This window comes from Onychostruthus taczanowskii, unplaced genomic scaffold (assembly GCF_017590055.1).
Source record: "Onychostruthus taczanowskii isolate IOZ18803 unplaced genomic scaffold, ASM1759005v1 scaffold15, whole genome shotgun sequence".
NCBI classification, from domain to species: Eukaryota; Metazoa; Chordata; class Aves; order Passeriformes; family Passeridae; genus Onychostruthus; species Onychostruthus taczanowskii.
In genome coordinates, this window is record NW_024498685.1 from 14,584,172 (window position 1) to 14,604,929 (window position 20,758).

The 20,758-nt window shown below is 44.5% G+C and overlaps 1 protein-coding gene across 1 annotated transcript in view; it reads left to right on the plus strand.

The window, feature by feature from the left end:
* SOX5 (SRY-box transcription factor 5) overlaps positions 1–20,758 on the plus strand; it is a 282,734-nt gene that overhangs the window by 247,872 nt on the left and 14,104 nt on the right. The window contains exons 10-11 of the mRNA XM_041398803.1: positions 1,693–1,870; positions 6,510–6,655. Of these exons, the coding sequence (XP_041254737.1) occupies positions 1,693–1,870; positions 6,510–6,655 (324 nt within the window). The remainder of the gene's footprint in view (positions 1–1,692; positions 1,871–6,509; positions 6,656–20,758) is intronic.

Below are 20,758 nucleotides of genomic sequence, written 5' to 3' on the forward strand. Positions count from 1 at the left end.
GTAAAGTAACAAATCCCTTCTAAAAATGTCGACTACCAGTTTTACTGGTGACATTTTTAACCCTGCAGCCTAAATCTCCTGGAAGATAACAGAACTCTGCCTTCTAGGTACCTAATTCACTTCTGGGAGGATAGAATGTCTGCTCCTAAGGCAATTCTATGCACTGATTTTTTTCCCATTTATTTTATGCACAAGTTGCCTCTAGGATGGCTTCAACATCACTTTCAGGATGACAGCTTTGTCCACTATGCCTCTGATAATGTTTATCTGCTATGACTGTCACAAAACTTTGGAAATATAACCAAATGTAGAAATGTAATCAAATATAACAAAGGTGCTTTGCTCAGAGGCAGTGGAAAAGTTGCATGACAGAGCTTTGCAGAATTGTCTTTATGTGTGGAGACATCTACATCGTATTTCCACGAGCAATAGGCAGCTGTAAAATTCCTTCTTTTCTTCTGTGTGGAGAAGAGTCACTGTTACAGGATAGTTACAGAGACTTCAGTGGTAACAGGAAAACACTCAAACACAAAAAAAAACCCACAAAAACCAAAAGCTGAGTCTAATCTCACTCAGCTTTGCATTGTTGTAAGTCAGGAATGATTCTATAAAACTGAACGTGCTTGCAGTTTAGGGAGACCAGAATCAGTTTCTTCAGTGCCTGGAGCTGGAGCCCAGCTGTCTGAGGAAGCACTTCTCGTAGCTAAAGGATGACTTTCCTAAGTCACAGTGTCAGACAAGAGCCAAGCTATTATGTGATGATTTGATCTAATATCACATCCATTAGTTCTGCTTATTTAAAAGTCAGTTAAAATCACTTCTAAAATGTTCCCGTTGTTGAAAATCCTTTCCTCCCTTTTCTGTTGGGTTTTTTTTTCTTTTTTTTTTTAATTGTATTTTTCTTTGCTCGAACAAAAATACCATTACTTGGCATTTTAGGTTTTTTTATAGCACTGTCTGTCACTCTTGTCTGTAATCAAGCCAGGTTTAGGAATCATACCATTACCCTGCAAAAAATGTCACCCAATTTTTCTGTTTTCACATAATAATAATAATAATTGTGAAATCTAGAAGTTCAGCTTTGCGCCAGATGAAAACATCTAGGGGTGTGTGCAGAATTACCCAGGTTACTGTGTCAGGTTTTGTTAAGGTGGAGGAGAAGTACTTATTTCTTATGGTGTTTTTGTGCTTGGAATTCTAAGTCTGGGAAGTTCAGGGGAAAATACAAGTTAATACAAAAGAAAAACCAAAGAGAAGGCACACCCCCCCCCCCAGAAAAAAAGACCATAAAAAATCCAAGTGAAGCCCCATTCACTTGTTTGCCCAATTTGGCTAGTGGTGGTTGAGTGTTAAGTGAAGATGGTCTTCAGTTTTTACTTTATTAATGAATATAAGATTCAGAATAAAATATAACTGTAAAATTGCTCTTTATTTTCACTGTAGAGGCAAATGTCTTGTTGATGGGAATAATTTCTTCAGAGACAGTGCAAACGGATGATGTTCTCTGATCATGTCACACTAATTTTCCAGTTTATCAGTCACTGCAGTTCCAGACTGCAGTGACAAGAGGGTATCACGTTTGATCTTCATTTGTGTGATGCAGGCTCTCAGGTTTAGGGCTCTGCCTTGGCTGGGCAGAGCTGTGCCAGCAGCACGTGGCTGATAACGCTCTTTCCTCCTCTGCTTTCACAGGATGAAGTGGCCCAGCCTCTGAACCTTTCAGCCAAACCCAAGACATCTGATGGCAAATCTCCCACATCCCCCACCTCTCCTCACATGCCAGCTCTGAGAATAAACAGTGGGGCCAGTTCGCTAAAGTCCTCCGTGCCAGCAACATTAGCGAGTCCTTCAGCCAGAGCCAACACAATAGGTGAGCTCTGTCCTGTGTGTGTCCCGCTGTCCTGTGTGTCCCCCTCTGTCCTGTGTGTCCCCCCCAGCCCCCTGTGTCCCCCTGGTCCTGCTGGGAAGGGTTTTTATCAGCCAGTGCCAGGCAGTGTGCCCAGAGCTGGCCCAGGGTGACCATCCTGCTCCAGCTGCTTGGTGTGGGTGCAGAAACTCAGAGACTTTCCTTTCAGGATGGGTATCTTAACTTTTGCAGACTCAGAAAACAAAGGTCTGTGTTATTTCAGATGCTGCTTTGCTTTCTGATAAGTGCTGGTTTTTAATGGCACACATGACAGGCAGTGACCTGGAATGGTGGGCACTGGAGACCCATGATGTTGTCCTGTGTCATCTAAAAGTGATGGATGAGCTTGCAGAAATACCTCTTTAAGTTAAAAGTCTACATCTTTCCAAAATTATGGGTTTAATTCTCAGTCCATCCGAATGCTGAATGGAATAGTATTTCACCTTGGTGTAATAAGCAAAACAATCACCAGGTTCATTCAAGAAAACCCCAAACTCTTGTTCTATGTTGCAAAAAGTCTTGACTGACTGTTTTTAGCATTGTTCCAGAAAATAGTGATGGTTCCTCCTTCAGCCAAAATCATGTCTTTGCCTAAGGACCATCTAAACTGTAACAGTCTTATTGGTAATTTCATAAATCTGATGTGTTACAGGGACTGTCCTTCGTGTGTGTAAGGAAAATGTGTGCACACCCCATTCCTGATCCTTCTAACTGAACTGTTGTATTCCATGAAGTGATTGAGTATGACCTGGATCAAGGTTCCATTTTGTAACTCAAGCTCTGTTTTGGGAATTGAGTGAGGCAGATGTGCTATTTCTGCTGTCTCCTAAAGCATCTCCTGCCTGGCCACTTCCAGGGGTAGCACAGAAAACCCCAAAAGAAGCCATAGGTCAAACCTTTGTCTGTGATACAGCAGTGCTGTGCAGTAATATTTATTTGGTGTGACACATTACAATTATAGAAATATTTGTAAAATATCACATTACTAATTGTGAATGTCAGTATTGTTATTTACCCTACACTCTTTAACTGTGATGCATAGTAATGTATTTTATCTTCAATTTGCTTGACCCTGCTGCTCTCCATGCACAATGCATTGAATTTTATTTTTTCACATTAGATTTTTTGTCCTTAAGTAGAGGGAACATCATATTTCCACGGGAAGTTAAGCATCTGACTCACATTTCAGTGGCAAGACATCTCTTGTTCTCCCCTCTCCAATCCTCTTTGCCTGCACACCTGGTATTTTCCATAGGTTTGAGACCCCTGCAATTTACTTCTTTTAACAAGGTGCAGATTTTGAAATGCTGTACCTTTAATGAGTGATAATGTAATTGGATAAAAGCTGTGAGGATGAACAGAGCTTTAAAGGTCACTCTTGTAAGAAGAATTAATGTGTTATACCATTAATAAACCATGGAAAACCGTGGAGCAAAAGATAACATATTTAAGTTATTGTTAATGACATCGAGTTCACTGCTGTATATCTCTCTGCTACAAATATAGAAAGTGACTTTTTGAGGTTGCTGAGCAGTATCTCTGTGCATGCTGTATGTGTAAGATAAGCTGTCTTTAGCTGGTGCAGGAGCTGGATGGACACTCCCAGCAAAGGTTTATCCTTTAGTGGAGGGCTGAAGGACAGGAAGGAGAAGCTCCTGAGCTCCCTGCACAGTGTCCTGCTAACTGCTAGGGCAGGCCCAGCCCAGTGACAGCCAGCAGGACTCACTGGCACGGGGAAACCCTGCTGAGCCTGAAGTGAGCTCGGAATCCCAGGCCACCCTCCACAGGAGCTGCACCAGGAGAGACTTCGGTAGGGTTTTAGCCAAGCCACAAAGGTCCCTGGCATGTTAGGGAAGCTGGCTCACTTTCTCTTCCTGAGTGGTAAATCCCTCCACAAAGAGCCCTGGGAGCACTCAGCCCCTGGTCAGACACCTCCACCTCTGGAGTGACCGGAGCTGTCAGCAGCAGGCACAAGCTGTCTGTCCTAGGTGTGCAGCTGTCTGTCCCTTCTCACCATCACTAGCTTCACATCCAACCCTTCTCTGGAAGCCCTTCAGGCTCCTTGGCTGGAGAAATGCCCGTGTATTGCTCAGCTTTCCGTGGGGGACACGAGCTCAGGGCCTCGGGGATTGTCAGCAGGGCTGCTCTCAGGCGTGCAGCCCCACAGCCCTCTGCAGAGCTATCCCCAAAGCCCAGAAACTGTGCTACAGACTGAGCAGTCACAAATGTCATGGCTTCATGTATGACTTTAAATCCAAGCATTTCTTTTTGGGAACAGGCATATGTCCGTGTACTAAAAACAGAAACGACTTCTCTCTGCTCTTTGCCATTATCTGCAACATCTCTGTGCTAGTTTGGCAATCCTTGGAACTAGGTTCATTTTATGTAATGCAGTTCCCCTCTCTGTCAATAATTCACCACCTACCCTAAACAACAATAATTTACATTCAACTCGCTTCTATATTAATCATTTCCCTGCACACCAGCATCTTGGCAGCTACTGAAAAACATAAGGAGTGCTTGCTTTTATTCACTGTCATGTGCCAAACTGTCTCAAAGATAGCAGTATTCAGGAAAAGCCAAATAGTCTGGAGAAGGGCATGAATTCCAGCTCCTAGGCAAATTTGGCTCTGTTACAGACTGAAAGTATTATACCTAGACAACAGCAAAAGCAGCACTAATACTGCTGTTTGTTTGTTTATTTGCTTCCCTTTTAATTTATTCTGACTACGTGCAAGGTTGATCAGATGCAAAGGTCAACAGATGCAAACTGGGGAAGAAACCAGGCAAGTTGGTAAAATGGAGATTAAAAAAATAATAAAAAAGAAAAATCAGCTGTGCTGGTGCAGGCTATACTCTTCCTTATACTGGGAAAACTGGAATTACTGGAATTCCACTGGCTGGGAATTACTGAACTGGGTCATTTGATAAAAGCAACGTGGATCAAGTTATTTCATACAAAACTCTCAGGGTTCCTGGGGTTTTAGCCAAAAGCTAGCTGTTAGTACAGTTAGCAACAGTCAAACTGCACAGGAACTTTTCTTTCTGGCTGTTCCTCTCCAGAGAAGATGGGAATATCAGTCCCGCTCTATCCACAGTCAAGAAAAACCAACAATAAAACCCCAGACCAAGCTAAAATCCTGACAGCAGCACAGCACTGAACTAATCTGACATCAGCTTCTTCCCCAGAAATGTTTCAAGCAGCAAGACAATGTCCTGCGTTTTTTGGCAATCAGCAGATCAGATAGAAGAGTCTAGCAATACAACAGGGATGTGTAATCTGACATGATTAGACAAGGCTCTTTAGGAACAGAACATTCATAATTGAGACAAAGAAAGAGTATTAATAACACTTTCCTAACACGGCAGTTAGCCATTTTATATTTCCTTTCTTTAATCTTAGTGTTTTTCAACAAATCATGGGATTTAATAGCGTGTTTTGGCAGATTAGAGGATTTATGGCCCAGATGTTTTTTGTTCTAAAAATGGATTAGGGTGTAAAGTTTGCTGGAATCCATGGAACATGTTGAGGCAAGCCGGTCATTTTGTGTGTGATTAGTGCCTGCCTTCTGTCTCACAGTCCCTCCATCTGTCACAATTCACCAATGGATCTGGTTAGATTTAGCCTCATGTCACAAACAGAAGTCCCTTTTCTGGGCAATTTCATATTACAGATTCATTTTATGCCGTTTTTATGCCCTAGTTAAAAGACAGAAAGAAGTGTGTGTGTGTGTGCACGTGGGGGGATGTGGAAGGGGAGAGGGAGGTTCATAGATATTAGCCTCTACTTTAATATCTGAAAAATAGACTGGGGCTTGGAGTCTCCCATCAGTATTCTACCCTACAAATGACATGCAGATCATAATAAGTATAATCTACGGTACGCTAAAGGAAAAAAATGACAAAGTGTCACATTTAAAATTAAATAGTATTAGCTGTGCCGGTGATGCTTGTAACATTTTAAAAGGAAATAATTCAGTGACTACTAAGGCTAAGCCCTAGGCTGTGAATTTGCAGCAAAACAGTGGACATTTGACCTACTATTAGCAGCATGAATAGGAGTGGGAATGTAGGTCCGTGTAGCTGTGGTTTCTTGAACATTTATGAATGACAGGTGGTGGTGGGGAGTATTCAGTGGATGAGGTTTTTCTTCTCAGCCATTATGCACTTCATATGTATAGCAAACCACCGCCACCTGTGGTTTATTTTAATGTAGTCACAAGTTTGAAGAAGGGGAAGAATGAAACGGTCTGTTTTTAAGAGTTTGGGATTGCTGGCGTGATCAAAGCTTCCCCTGACTCGTACCCAGTTCCATCCTGCTGCATACAAACCACAGGGCCAGCCTCTGCAGTGTCAGGGAAATATTGAAACTAATGGGATCAAATAGCAGCAGTGAGGATTTTGGCACCGAGGTTCTCAGGCTCTGTGTCCAGGTGGCTCTGTCACAACAACAGCAGAATTACAGAGCACAGGCAGGTTTGTGGGCATTGCCTTTTAACTCTTTCTCATTAATAACGATAAACTGCATTCCACTGAGGGAAGCTGAAGTGTTTTCCTGTAACTTTGTGGGTTTTAAGACGTCCTTTCTTCTGTCCCGTCCCAGGTTATTTAAATGACCATGATGCTGTCACCAAGGCCATCCAGGAGGCCCGGCAGATGAAGGAGCAGCTACGGAGGGAGCAGCAGGTGCTGGATGGGAAGGTGGCCGTGGTCAACAGCCTGGGTCTCAATAACTGCAGGACAGAAAAAGTGAGTTTCCCAGATGCCTTCTGCAAAGGGTCAGAGTGTTCTTTTGCCTCTCCCCACAGATGCACAGGTTCTTCCTCCCTTCTCGTCCTCCTTCTTCTTATTCTATTTTTCCTTCCCCGTTTTTGAAAAGAGAATAGTTCAAAAAAAGTGAAAAGCCAAAAGATGACATGACAGAGAGACCTGGAGACCCCTGGGGGAGAGTGGGGAGGAGGCAGAGATAGCTAAAGCCCTCACGAGAACTTTGGAGACCACTAATTCTCTGTTCCAGCCTGTCAACACGTATTAAGAGAAGGTGATCTTGAAAATCTTTGGGTCTAAGTGGAAATCTTGCTTTATGGAAATGCTTACATGTGTTTGTGAGATGAGCTGGATTTGGAAATATTCAAGCTTCTTTAGGAACATAAGCTTTGCTGATACTCAGGCTCAGCTTCTGGGTATTTAGCCTTGTGAGGTCGTCATATATGATATTTTGTGACCATTGCAATGTAGCACTGTCACGTCACGTTAGATGACTGAACAGAATTGAAAAGCGGAGAATTGACAGCACAAACTGCACCAAATATCCGCAGTGAAACTCGGAGGCAGCAGAACCTATGGGCCTTACCAGTGTCTGCTCTTGCACTGGCCTGTGAAGCTGTGCTGTACCAAAACACCAACAAAGCCACGAAAACACAAAATGCCGACACAGCGGATATTCTCTAGTGAAACGCGTGTGGGCTCTCACTGCCGTGCCTGTCAGTGGTGCTGTGCTCTGCTTCCTTCCCCCGTGAGTGCCTGATGTCTCTGTGTGCCCTGCCTTGCCTTATGGAGGATAAACAGACCTGCCAGTGCTCGCTGCCACATTCGTTGTGAGCTGTCCTTGCGGTGCTGCCACCCAAGATCCACGTCCCAGCTCTGGCGTGTGTCTCTGCATCGTGTGCTTAGCCCTGTTCTCTCCTTGCTGCTGTGTTTTCTGGGGTGATACAGCCATCGTTGTGCACTACAAGGTTCCTGTTGTCACATTTGGTGTCAGCTACATTTAACTGAACCCACTTCTGCTGTAAGGTCTTGTGCAGTTCACTGAGACAGGCAGATAAATGGATTGAATAAAGATGATCAGCTATTTAGCAGAAACTTGAAACCCAGTCATCCTGGGAAGCTTGCGAGTCAAACAGCATTGTCCAGAATGAGCAGATTGCTGATTTGGATGGCTTTCCATTTTGCCTGGTTTTAGATGGAGTTTGATCAATAAGCTGTGAGAAGCCAGCAGCCTGTGTAATGAATGTTAAGTGTACATGTGAGTCTCTCACCGCTGCACTGTTTTCATCGGCCTGTCCCGGGTGTCAGTGGTGTAGAAATGACTCCATTCCCTGCGCTTTCTGGTGAGGAAGGGGAAGGAGAAAAGAGGTCAGAGTAGTAGGTATCTGGCAGCACATCCACTCTGTCTCAGGAGAGCACTACCCTCTGTCTCAGGGTGCTGCCATGGGGACAGAGAAAGAGAGGGCTAGAGCATGTTTATGGCATTTCACAGAGAAGAGCACCAGAAGGGAAAAGGGAAAAGCAGAGTGTCAGATATAAGAAGAAGTGATCACAAGCACAAAGGAATTTATATTCAAATATTTAAGCATTCTTGAAAGGATGCTCGGAGCAGAAATTCCTTTTCTGTGCTCCCCATGTAGAGATGACTTTAACACTCAGGCAGATGCTAATGCAAAGTGACTCCAGCTATTCCTCGCAAGCATAGCTAAATTGCCCTTATTTGTTAAGCGCATTGAATTCAGCTGTGGATACAGCAGTTGGTTGCATTCAGAAAGCATCTGTACCCTTTTTTTTCTTTTTCCTTTTTTTTTTTTTAAATCCTCCAAAGCAGAGACAACTCTACCTATCTCCCCCCTCTCCTCCCTTGTGCTGGCTGGGAATTGTCAAGTGACAACCGACTAAATCCTTTTGGACAGGAAGCCTTCATCCTGAGTTCTATATACTTGCAAAGCAGGCCTTGTGGTTGGATCAGGAAGCCCATTAAAAGCACTTTGATGGTATGGAAATTCATCTTCATGAAGCACCCAGGCCCCTAAGCAGCATGCTGTTTAGCTGTGGTTACAGATCAGTCATTCACATCGGAGGGCAGTAATTGTGCTGACGGCTTGTTCGGCAGTGGAAGCACATAAAATAATCCCAGGCCCTCCACCATGGCATTGCCAGTTAATCTTCTTTAATACAGATCAGCTGTTGTTCTAACACATGACTTTATGCTGGCTCTAGTGACTCTGCACAGCCTTTTGATTAAGTAACAGGAGTGGAACCATCTGCATTCACTTTATTCTGTTACTTTCCTATTCTTGGGATTCTCCTTATTCCTTCTGTTTTCACTTCACACCCTCAACCTCAGTTGAAGTTTATTTTCCTCTCTAATTCATACCTCCTGGTAGGCTCGTGGAGGGCAGACAGGAGTTCTTTTACAAGGTAGCAGGAATTAAAAATGGTTTGCTCAATAGTGAATTTTTCTAAAGCAACTGCAGGCTTTGGGGGTTTTGATACAATTAATGCCAGAACTTTATTGGGGCTCACTGATTTGAACTCGATGATCTCAGAAATGTTTTCCAACCTAATTGATTCTGTGATTTATTTTAATATGTGAAGTTCGTATCCAGACAAACAATCCAACTTCTCTAAAGTTTGTGTCTTTTTGCTCTAGGACATTAAGGTTTTCTCACTAAGAGCAAGGTTTGAGAGGAAAGCGAGTGCTGCCATTTTTAATTAAACTGTATTCTGGTTTTCTCTGTTTTCAGAGGCAGAGAATGAGATAGTTGGGAATTTGGTTGGCAAGAAATAGTGCTGTAGTTTTTTTACACAGTTTCCCTTTTCAGCAGCTCAAGGTCCCACCACAGGACTTAGTGGCAGCCCCTGAACTTTTGAGACATCTTGTTTGTCACTTTTGCTTCCTGACCAGAGAATTGGAGATGGGGGGTGGAATTAAGATATAATTATTCTGTTTTATCCTAATGTATATCTATGTATCCCTGGGCATATTAATACTTAGAAATGCACATTAGTGTTTATGGGCAACAAACACTTGTTGGGGCTATCCCAGATTTTCCTCCCTTCTTTGCTGCAGTGGGTGGTGTACCTTTGGAGGCCTGTGATTCCCTGTTGAGCTTTCTGTTGCAAGAATTGCTTCTGCAGCCTTCCTGTGGAGGGGGCTCTGCGCCATTCCCAGCGTTTGTGGGAGACTTGCTGGGGATTTGTCTGCCAGGGGTAGCTGGGCAGGCTTGGGGCTGGAAATCATCTTTGGGAGTCTCTGTTGAAGCTCTTGGAGCTCTTCAGATGTGTCCTGTTTTCTTGCTCATGTTCCCAGATGGGTTGATCCCTGTGGACAGCCAGACATGCCAGCTGAGGCAGGAGTCAGACAGGAATTTTGTGGAAGTAGAGACAAGCTGTATAAAGGGAGTCATACATAAGAAAAGATTTTTAAAAATGGCTAAGATGATTTGAGTGAGTCACTTTTTGGGCATCCAACTTGGACCATCTTGACAGATTTGATTTTCAGAGGATTACAGTAAAAACTTTGAGCATCACTATGAACACGGATTTCACTAAAACCTATTTTAATTGCAAATGCAGTAAAACATATTTTTACATTACTTTTCTTGGAAACATTTCCTTGTATAAATGAGAAGAGTGTGTTTTTGTGGTTTCTTGGAAACCCGAGTGCATAGCTTTATTTGTAATTGTCATCTACAGTTAATTATAGCTCGATACACCCCACACATAAACAGTGTTACCTGGGGTAAGCAGCACAACAGGCAGCATCAGCCGGGGAGCTGTGGCCTCTCAGTTCAGCCCCAGAACAGCAAGGGAGGTGTCCACAAGCACAGGGAGCCAGCAGAGTGTGTGCCCTCTGCAGGGGCAGCAGCCCAAACACGCTCCCTGCCAGGCAGAGATCCCCACTGCTGCAGGCTCAGGGATGTTCCCTGGGACAGAGGAGGAGCAGGGCACACAGGCAGCACCTCTCCCTCCTTGGCACTGCTTTCTGAGAGCTGGCTGGACAGCCGTGTGAGGACACCCAGCCCCGGGAGCCTTTCTGGTGTGTAGGGATGGGGTCACACTCCCAGCTGAGTACATCCCTTCCCTTGCTGGGGCTGGCTCTGAACCTGTGCTGTTACACTGCTTGGAGTGTGTCCTTTTAAAAGGCTCTGACATGTACTGGTCTGCTGGCTTGTGACTAAATAGCTGTTTGTAACAATATTTATTGCAGCATCGCCAGCCGGAGCCCGTTACTGCTGCTTACGGAGCACGGGGTTCAGGATGACTTTTCTCCCCCTCCTCCTTCCATCCTTCCCACTCCCACCCCGGCTCTCCCTCTTCCCCTTAAGAAAGTGCCAAACACGGAATGACAGTGACCAATGTTGACTTAATGTGGATGTTTAATAATGAAAAAAGTGTGTCAGTTCTAGCGCTAGTTACAAATGGCAGGAAGTATATCGGGTGGCAGCCCTGTAATAATTTTACATCCATCATTCCCTCCGATGCCTCGCTGGCTGCCTGATGGATGGGGATAGCAGAGTTAACTCTTAGGAAACCACTGTGATCTGCTGAGCTGAAATGGATTTTGGCCCTGCTCTCCCCTTGGGAAGAAGGGGAATATTAAGAATCTCAAACCTGCAGCTCCTGCTGCCTTTGAGAAATAAAACACTGGAGCTCACTTTACTGAACACATATGGAGTAGCTGTTTTAACATGACTTTTAAATTTTTCTTGCAGTAGAGAATTTTGCTTCAATAACTTTTTTTCCTTTCCCTAATGGTTAGATTTGAACCAGAAAGTCAAAATGAGAAAATTGCAGGACAGAAGGGCAGGCAGGAGAAGAAGAGAGGAGGGTTGGCACAACAGACGAACCCTGGCCTTGCTGCAGACACTGAGAGGCCGTGGGTCAGGCTAGGCTGAGGAAGTTGTGATGATTGAAACTGGGACCTGGGGCAAGCTGGAGAAACCCACTGAAAACGACCCCAGAGGCACAGTACTAACTTCATAAGCCAAATCACTTGGCAGGAGTTGAAACCTGCCCAGGTTCATGATCTCTGTCACATTTTACTGCAAAGTTTTACTTCAGCATTCTCAGGGACTAGCAGAGGCTGTGTCAGCCACAGATACCACAAGTGCACACACTTCTCCTGCAAGTCCAGCAGGCCTGATGGACACACCCTGCAGCCCGCTCTGCTCCTCCCTGGCCTGTAGAACTTCAGCAGAGCTGGTCAGTGTGATGTTCTTGTCCTCTCCCTGCAGTGTGGGCAGAGATGCCTGTGCACAGTGTGGGGCCAGGCTGTGTCCTGCAGACAGTGACCTGGCACAGCACAAAGTCAGTGTGCTACCCTCACAGCTGCACATCCCCCTCTGCTGCCCCTCTCCCTCCTCTGGCTAGGTTTGTTTCCCTGGGGTTCTTTGCCAGCAGAAATTCTTGTGTGGGGATTGCAGTGCTCGTTGTCCATGCTATCAGCACACAGCACCAAGTTTTCAAAGTGTGTCACAAGTCAAGCAGCTATCATGTCATCACCTATCCATCGCCCAGGTGTCAGACTTCCACTCAGCAGCCTCACCAGTCCTGCATGGTCAGGGAGTCCTGTTCAACAGGGCTGCTGTACCCACTGCCATTTCCCATTAAACTTTGCACAAATTTAATTTTAAAAACACAGATCAGGCTTGCACACTGCAAAGATCAAAACTGGTTTTGCCCAACACAAAGCAAAAAACATTTTGATTTACTTCAGCTGAAAGTTTATCCACTTATTATCTGTCCTCCCCCTTCCTGCCCCCTTTTTTTTCTTTTTTCTTTTTTTTTTTTTTTGCCATTTGCTTTGTGGAGCTTGTGTATATTTATATTTACAGCCTCTGCATTTAATGGCCACATGCCTTGTTTTCACAGATGGCCAGTGGAAGAACTCCCCTCCCCCTTTTCCTTTAGTGGAGCCTGCCTTTGGTTTTGCTGCCTTTGTCACAGTGCCACTACTCTCAGTTAGCAAGTGCCTACGCATAAGAGGGAGAGATTCTGCAGGGAGGACTTTTTTTTATTCTCCAAAGGTTTTAGCTCTTCATTTTAAAAGACCTTATTTTTTTTCCCCTCCTGACTGACCATCATTTATTAAATGCCCAGATCTGTTTTTCAGAGACAAGCTGTGGATATTTATGGGCGTCCTTAGCGCCGTGTGGTGGCAGGGATGCATGGGCAGGGTTAGCAAATAAAAAACAAAGCCTGCAGAGGGAGGGATGGGTTCTGCCCACAGATGTGAGAGTGTGGAAGTCCAGCTGAGGTTCAGGAGAGCAGCAGGCAGAGAGGCAAGGGGAGCACCCTAGGCCCAGGCAGGTGCTGAAGTCCAAATGGGAATTCAGGCTCGGTTCACTCCAAGGGGCAGAGATTGGGAACATTCCCAGCCCATTGTGAGTCAGGGAGGACTGCAGCTGTTTGTGCTCTTGTGGAAGTTTTATGAAACCCAGTAAAGATGGATCAGCTTCCTCCTGAAAGCAAAACCATACAAGTGATGTGGAGTTCTTGTTACGACTTTGGAGCTTCTGGAGTCCTTGGGTTTAAGTTCTAAGCTGTGCCCCACAGCCATGAGATCTTATTACTTCCTGAGATTTTTTAATTATTTTTATGTGATCACATGTCTCAAGTAAATGAGGCTTTCAGCTCATTTGTGGACTCAGCATCAGTGCAGTACCTCTCTCCAGTGCAGTAGAGGCTGGGGCTGATTCTTCTGTGAGCTGTGTCCGTTTGGGCTCCTGAGGGGTCAGCCTGACCTGCTCAGCAGGGCTGGAAGAAGAGTAAGCAAAGGTACAGCAGCCTTCATCATTTGAATACCTTCATAATTTGAATTCCTTCTAGGGAAAAATGGGAGAAAAGTGTTCTGTAATGGCTGTATTGCTGCTGTGCAGTTGAGTCACCCATTGTTGATTAAACAATTGCCAGGAAAGCAGAGACTGTGTTCTTGCTTTCTCTTTGCATGCATGCAGACCCTCCTTCCCAGGAAATCCTGCGTGGGTTGTGATTTTCCTCTTGTTTCATTTGTAGTGTGCCACCCCTCTCCCCCAGTGGATGTTTCCTTTCCAGGCTGATCAGCTGTACCAGCTTTCTGGCTCGCTGGGAAGTCCCTGATTAAAATTTCCATGGCACATTTCATCCAGAGACCTCAGAACTCCTCACAGTGGTGGGAAGGCATCACTGTCTCCATCCTGTGGAGCTGAGGAAATTAAGGTGCAGTGACTGAAAAATTCACAGAGAGTTACAGGCCATGTCAGCCCAAGGAGCAGTCTGGATGAGAAACTGGGTCATGGAACTCTTAACCTATTTGCAGTCAGCAGATTACAGCTGCATCTGCTTGAGGTCAGTGCCTCTGCCCGTGCTCTAACAACTTTCCTGAGAAGGGAGCAGCATCTCATCGTGCTGATTTCATTTCCTTTTCCTTTTTATTCCTTCTTTAAAATGGGCTGGGCCAGTCCTATGTGCATTTTTGTGTGAAAGCCCTGACTTGCTCTGTCTCTCAGAGAACATAATGGGGGAAAAGCGGGACCTCAGTGTCCTCTAGAATTGCTGCTTCCCATCCCTTTGTTTCCAAGCCAAATAATGCACTTTATGAATGAAGTCATTCTTTCATTCTTTCTCAAACAAAGAATTAAAAAAAAAAAAAAAAAAAAAAAAAAAAGAAAAAACAAAACACAAAATACCCACCTTAGGGGCATGACCCTTGCCAGGTTATTGAGGATTTTCCTCTTTTTATTTCAGTGGACTCTGTCATGCCTTCAGTGCTTTTAAAGATACTGACTTGAGGACCCTTAGAAACTGAAGCCCTGTGTCCACAATACACAGCAAAGGGAAATGACTGTGCAAGTTTCAGCAGATTCTCTCTGTGAATTGGAGACTGCTCCTGAGAGAGCAGTAATTAAATGGCCAGGTCTTCATGGTCATCCTGACCTTTTCCCTGTAACTCCTCATGAGGAACCTCTGTGCTGAGTCTGTGTGACACTTGATGTAGATTGCAAGCCAGGGGCAGGGATTTCCAGGCAGTATTGGAGCAGTATGGGTTTTACCAAGTGCTGTAAACCAAAAGGAATGGTTCCTCTGCCAACTGATGCAGCCCCAACTTAGACTGCTTGTCAGAATTCTGAGAGAAGTACCATAAAATCAGGAAGAGACACAAATAAAGAGTGTTCTTCTATTTTCTTGTTTCTAATGCTTTTAGGATCTGTGGGTGGATTGTTCCATGAAAAATAGAGATCTCGGATAAGCAAGATTGAAAGAGCTGAGGGGGTGGTAAATGCATTGTTTCTTCATAGTCAACTTTGATGCAACAACAAAAAATCTCCCAAATGATAACTTGCTGTGACATTATAAATAATCTTTCATCTTCTTTGGTGGTCCACAGAGTTTATATAATTGGAAGGCTAAACCCCTTCTTTGTTGTTTCTTGCTTTTTCATTAGTACAGTAGAAGACTATAAAATTGTGCAGCCAGAAGGGGTTTAACAATTACTGAGTCAACATTTGAAAGTCTCACTCTATTTTATCATTTATGCATGTGCTTTTTATGAGTTTTACAGCCCTGCAGGCGTTGCTTAAGCAAGGTCCATTGCAGTGGTGGATCTATAACTGCTTTATTTTTATTTTGCTTTCCTTGATACCATGTGCCATCAGCAAGAGTCACAATTCCACACTCATAAAGAAATTACAAGCTTGAGATGGGGATTTTTTTGGAAGATTCCGGAGTGCTAATTTCAGTTACTGAAATGTTTATCAGCCTTACTAAGGAGCCTTTGGCAAGTCCCATAGCGTGTGACTCAGTTTCCCTTCTGGTAAGCAGTTAATAATCCTGCCTTTCTTTGACAAATGTTGTGGGTAATTCAGCGATGAGTGAAGAACACTTGGGCAAGATGACAGAGAAAAAACCCAAACCCAAGTCAAAGATCCCTGTGAAAACAGCAGGAATTCTTCCAGTAACAGGATCTGGGCATCACAAGGCTTGGCTGGGACACAGACAGTGTGCACAGTACCTTTTTGGAGTACCATGGCAGGGATGTGCAGGAGCAGAGTCTGGAATGAAAATAATCCATCATGTGCAAACCTCTGGGCACAGCTCTCGCTGCTGCCAGTTGTTCCCCTGAGTTCTCCCAGCTCTCCACCATCCCTCGTGCCTGCCTACTTCACATTTTCCACACTTGCCGAGGCTCTGGGTGAAAGTTGTAGCCTATTCTGATGTTTGTTAGCACACGAGGCAGAGGGATTGCACAGAAAGATTACCTTTACAAAGTCTTCATGTTAGATGGAGCACAGGACTCTTCACCTTCTTGGAGAGCTGAGGAAAATACCACAGGGCTGAATGGATAACACCTGGTGCCACCAGCTTGTCTAATAATTCAGTGTGGTTTTCTGTCATAAAGTGAACTTTTATTGTGCAATCATAGCAATTAATCTGCCCAAAACTTTAGGATCTGGTGCGTATTGAGCAGGGTATGTGTTGGAAGGGTTGGTGTTTACAGGGCCTTGCTGGGCAAGGAGATGTGCCTCAATAGAGCACAAACCACATCAGGTGCTGTCACAGGTCCTGTTCAGCAATCCAAGATAAAAACTACCTCCTCAAAACCGAAATCTATTTGAACATACCACCTTTAGCATTTGGATATGGGAAATAGCTGGACAAACTGTAGCTGAAGGGAAAAAGTGAGACACACAAAAGGACAGTAGCAGGTAACCATCTGTTTCATTTTAATTTATTGACACTGAGCAAAGGTAGCAGGCTGTGTCCATCTGTGTGTGTGGAATTCCTAGGTGCAAGAGATGATCAGCAACTTTCTCCTTGCAGTCCCTAGGTAACTGTGGTTGGCTCTCTCCACGTTTTTTTATTTTTTTTTTTTTTTCTTTTTGCCTGGCCTTTCAGTGCCTTGGATATGAAAAGCAGGAAGGTGAAGTCATGGTCCTGAGCACTCCTCCCCTGGAACTGGCTGTTTCTCTGCAGGCATCAGAGCAGAGGGGAGAAGTGTTCCTGTCAGGGAGAGCGGGTTTGGGGTGAGGGGAGCAGCAGAGGGGAGCGTGGCCTGCTCCAGTGGAAGTGCAAACCTGGACTGTGCCATGGGAAATGGCTCTGGCCAGAGCGCCACAGGGTCTGCCAGGCACCCAGCAGGAGGATGGCTCCAGGGGGGAGCAGGGAGCCATGCCCAGGACGGAGGAGCCTGCAGTCCCTCTGGGATGTCGGTGTGCAGTGGTCCCAGTGCCCCCTGAGCCCTGGTGCCCTGAGCAGTGCTGGGGGAGCAGGGAGGGCAGGAGGCAAACCCAGCGGGATGTTCGCGTTTCTCAGACCTTCCAAGGGCTTGCTTCACTTTCATGCAGTACTGGGAGGAGTTCTGGCAAGCAGCATCAGGCTGTTCTACATATGTTTTGACTCTTCTTGTTTTATGTTTCTTCTATGAAAGAGACTGCAACCAAGTTCTTGTCATTTTTAGATCAGTGTTTTGTTAAACTACGACAGCTATCCATGACAGAGAGCCAACTAACTTTTGCAGCTGACCACAAAACTGAGTCTGACTTGTGGTGCTTAGTCATTTCTTATATTTTTTTTTTACATGACATACTCCATGTGTGTATGTATTTTTGTTCTTTTAAATATAATTAAAACAACATTAGAAAAGAATATTAGAGCAATTCTAGGAGTTGTGGTACAAATCAGTCTTCTCTGGCAGGTTAATTTCTTTGATTAATAAAGTTTTAGAAACTCTTCATCACATTGTGGCTGTTGATGAAACCTCTCTGGTTACACTTTGAACAATTGGGCTATTTTGAGATTGAATGGTCTCTACAGTATTATCTTCTCTGGTTTACCCATTAAAATTTTAAATGATCCAGTCAACAGAGCTCTTGCTCCCCCTCCAGAGAGCCTCTCCTACAATCCAATAGAAATTATGATTAGGAAGCCCTTCATAAAAAATGAAATACTTATAAAATGTCTTTCAGCCTTCTGAGGTCTGATACAAAATTCAGAAATTTGGAATCCCTTCATGTTCAACAAGAGATGCTTCTTCTCCTGGAAGGACAGGAGTGCTCCTTGCTGTTTGTTTTTTGCTGCTTTGTGCTGTCTAATTTTCAGCATTGCTTGTCTCACAAGCAATTCTTCACACCTCTTTCCTGGGTTTGGACCAACCTTGCCTGTTGTTCCCAGCAATATTAGATCTAGGCTGCAGTAGATGCCACCTGGCATTTTTCATAGGGTGAATGGCATTTCCTGCCTGGAACAAAGGGATGTTCTGCTGGGCCCGAGACACTGAAACCCACCTGAGGCACTGGCTGGGCCTCACCTTGCTACTGTTAGAGCAGCTAACCCAGCACAGCAGAGTGGTGGGAGTTTTGGGAACTGCAATTTGGTTTTGAGTTATGATAATGGTGACAAATGGTTTTGTATGAACTTCAGACTGGTGTGGATTTCTCGTCTGAAGTTGTGATGTAGATGTCCCTGTCTGTTGTGGGCAGGGAGTTGCAGTTGGTTGATCTTTAAGGTCCCTTCCAACCCAAACCATTCTGTCATTCTGTGAGGGGAGGCTGGGATAGCGATATCAACAGGTTGCCAGTTAATTTGGGATCAGAGAAAAAAAAATCTTCTCCTTTGTTTCTTTGGAGGTTCCATAAATACTTGGCCATAAACAGAAAGACTCTGTAGAAAAGGTAAATAGGTACTTCCATCAAATGAAAAGCAGTAAGTCACCACCTGAATGCTTTCCAGCAAAGCCACTTGGGATTGCTGCTTGGCCCCTTTCAAACCTTTAGTGATTGTGAAAGTGTTGCTCTGTGTCAGGACTGGGGAAAATCAGCTGCTGTGTGTTTATGGGAAGAGCATAGGACAGGAAATCACAATGCTGCTGACCTATGGTCAGACTTCTGCATCCTGCCAGGGTGCTCTGATCTCTTTCTGCTCTCCTAATACTGTTTTGTTTGGGGGTTTGAGGAGGCAGTTGGGGTTTTTTAATGGCTTGAGATGGAAGATACCTTAAAGATCATCAACTTCCAAACCCCCTGCCATGGGCAGGGACACCTTCCACTGGACCATGTTGCTCCGAGCCCCATCCAGCCTGGCCTTGAGCAATTCCAGGAGTGGGGTCTCCATAATTTCTAACTCTGGGCAGCCTGATCCAGAGCCTCACCACCCTCAGAGCAAAGAATTTGTCTCCAACATCTAATCTAAACCTGCTGTCTACAGTGTAATGCCATTGCCCCTCATCCTGTCTCTCCAGGCCCTGGTAAATTGTCTCTCTCCATCTGTCTCCACAGCTCCCCTCAGGTCCTGCAAGGCCACAGTTAGATCACCCTAAAACCTTCTCTTTTCCAGCCTGAGCAACCCCAGCTCTCATAGCCTTTCCTCCTAGGAGATGTGCCGGTGCAGAGGCTCAGGCAAGCCTGAGCCTGATTGCAATATCTGCCATCAATTTGGAAGAAATACAAAGTAAACTTAGTCCTGACTTTTTGACTTCTGACAGGCTGCTTTGGAAATGAGAGCTGAGTTTAAAAGGCTGGGTCAAAGAGTTTGCCGAAGCTAAATGTCTGAATAGTTCAGGTGCTTATTGGAAGCTTCTCCAAGCTTTCTGGGTCTGCTGTGCCTGGTAGTGCTATGGAAACCCTTTTGCTTGGGATAGGCTGAGTCTGCTGCATGAGCTTTTCCTGCAAAAGCCAAGAGGAGAACTCCTCTTGCATGCTTTCCATAGGGAAGTGTCAGGGTGTAGACAAAGCCCCAGGAGTGTGAAAGGGATTCATAGTGAAAATGAATGTGAGAAATAGGAAAGTTAACCTCATGTTCCCTAAACTCTGTGAAAATACAAAGTTGAGCAGATTAGCCTTGTTTCTAACTCTTCCTGGGAAAATTTTTATGCAGTGACTTACATGAATCTGAACCATTCTTTGAATTGCAGATGCAGGGACATCACTTTGCAGGAAGCATTTCTGTATTCACATTGTTCTCTTTTCTGTTTTCCTATGTAACACATCCCAGTGACATTATTAGGCTACATGAAACAGTTGCCATGTGGAAACTGAAAGGTTTTTTTTAGTTTATTGATCTTTTACAGCCAACAGGAGTAGAACAGAGCAAGGAAACAGAAATCTTTTCTTTCAGGAAGAAGCTCAAAAGAATTTTTTCAACTGGAGCCACTTCATTATAATGCCACATCATTTCATTTTCTTAGCTTTGCAAAAGGCACGGTGCCTGAGATTTTGAAATGTTAGTATTGCTTCCCTAAAAGACTTATTTTTAAACATATGATTGTCAGGAAGAAAGAATGCTCAGGAGCAGAAGTCATTGGAAAAACAAAAACAGCTGGAAAATGGAACACCTTTGTGTTTGTAAAGTCAAACAATTCAGGGGGAAGCGAGGTGTTTTGAAGAGGACATTGGAGTTAATTGCCCTGGCCTGTTGTTCTGGCAGTCTTTAGGCACTGCTGCAGCCTGACAGATTAATTGGCAGCACACAGCAGCCTGTTGCAATCCAGGGTTCACAGCTAGTTCTGACCAGATGAGTGATGGACGGGGTGTTAGTAGGGTTGGACAAAACAGTCTGGACAAGAACACAAACTGCTGCCCAGGGATCATGCTTAATTCAGGCTGAACCTTCCCCAAGGCCTGAGTAAGTTTGAACTGTAGGGTGTTTTTTCTTTCCCTATGGGCTGCTTCCTAAAATACTGCCTTTTAAAAAAGAAACAGAGCAAAGCCATCCATGTCTCTGCACTTGGATTGCGGGCTAGAAATAGAGTGCTACAGTAAATGCATTGCAAAAGAGCATGTGTCACCTAAACTTCAGGCCAGCTTTGCAGTCCCAGGAACACAGAGAGCTGAAGTATTCTTCAGATGTGCAGCCAGTTTTATCATGCCTAACCAAGCCAGTCTTTTCAACACTAGAGTTTGCTTATCACTAGCTAATGAGCAAGTTTTGAAAAGGACTTTATGGCAGTCTGTATCCCTGTCTCTTCCAGAAGAACCAGTTATTTATTCTTCAATACATGGCTCAGTAAACTCTTGTGAATAGTTATCTAGATTCCCTGTAAACCTCCTAAATAATGTACAAACTTTGGAGTTACAACATTTCATTATTTTCCTGATCCAAATC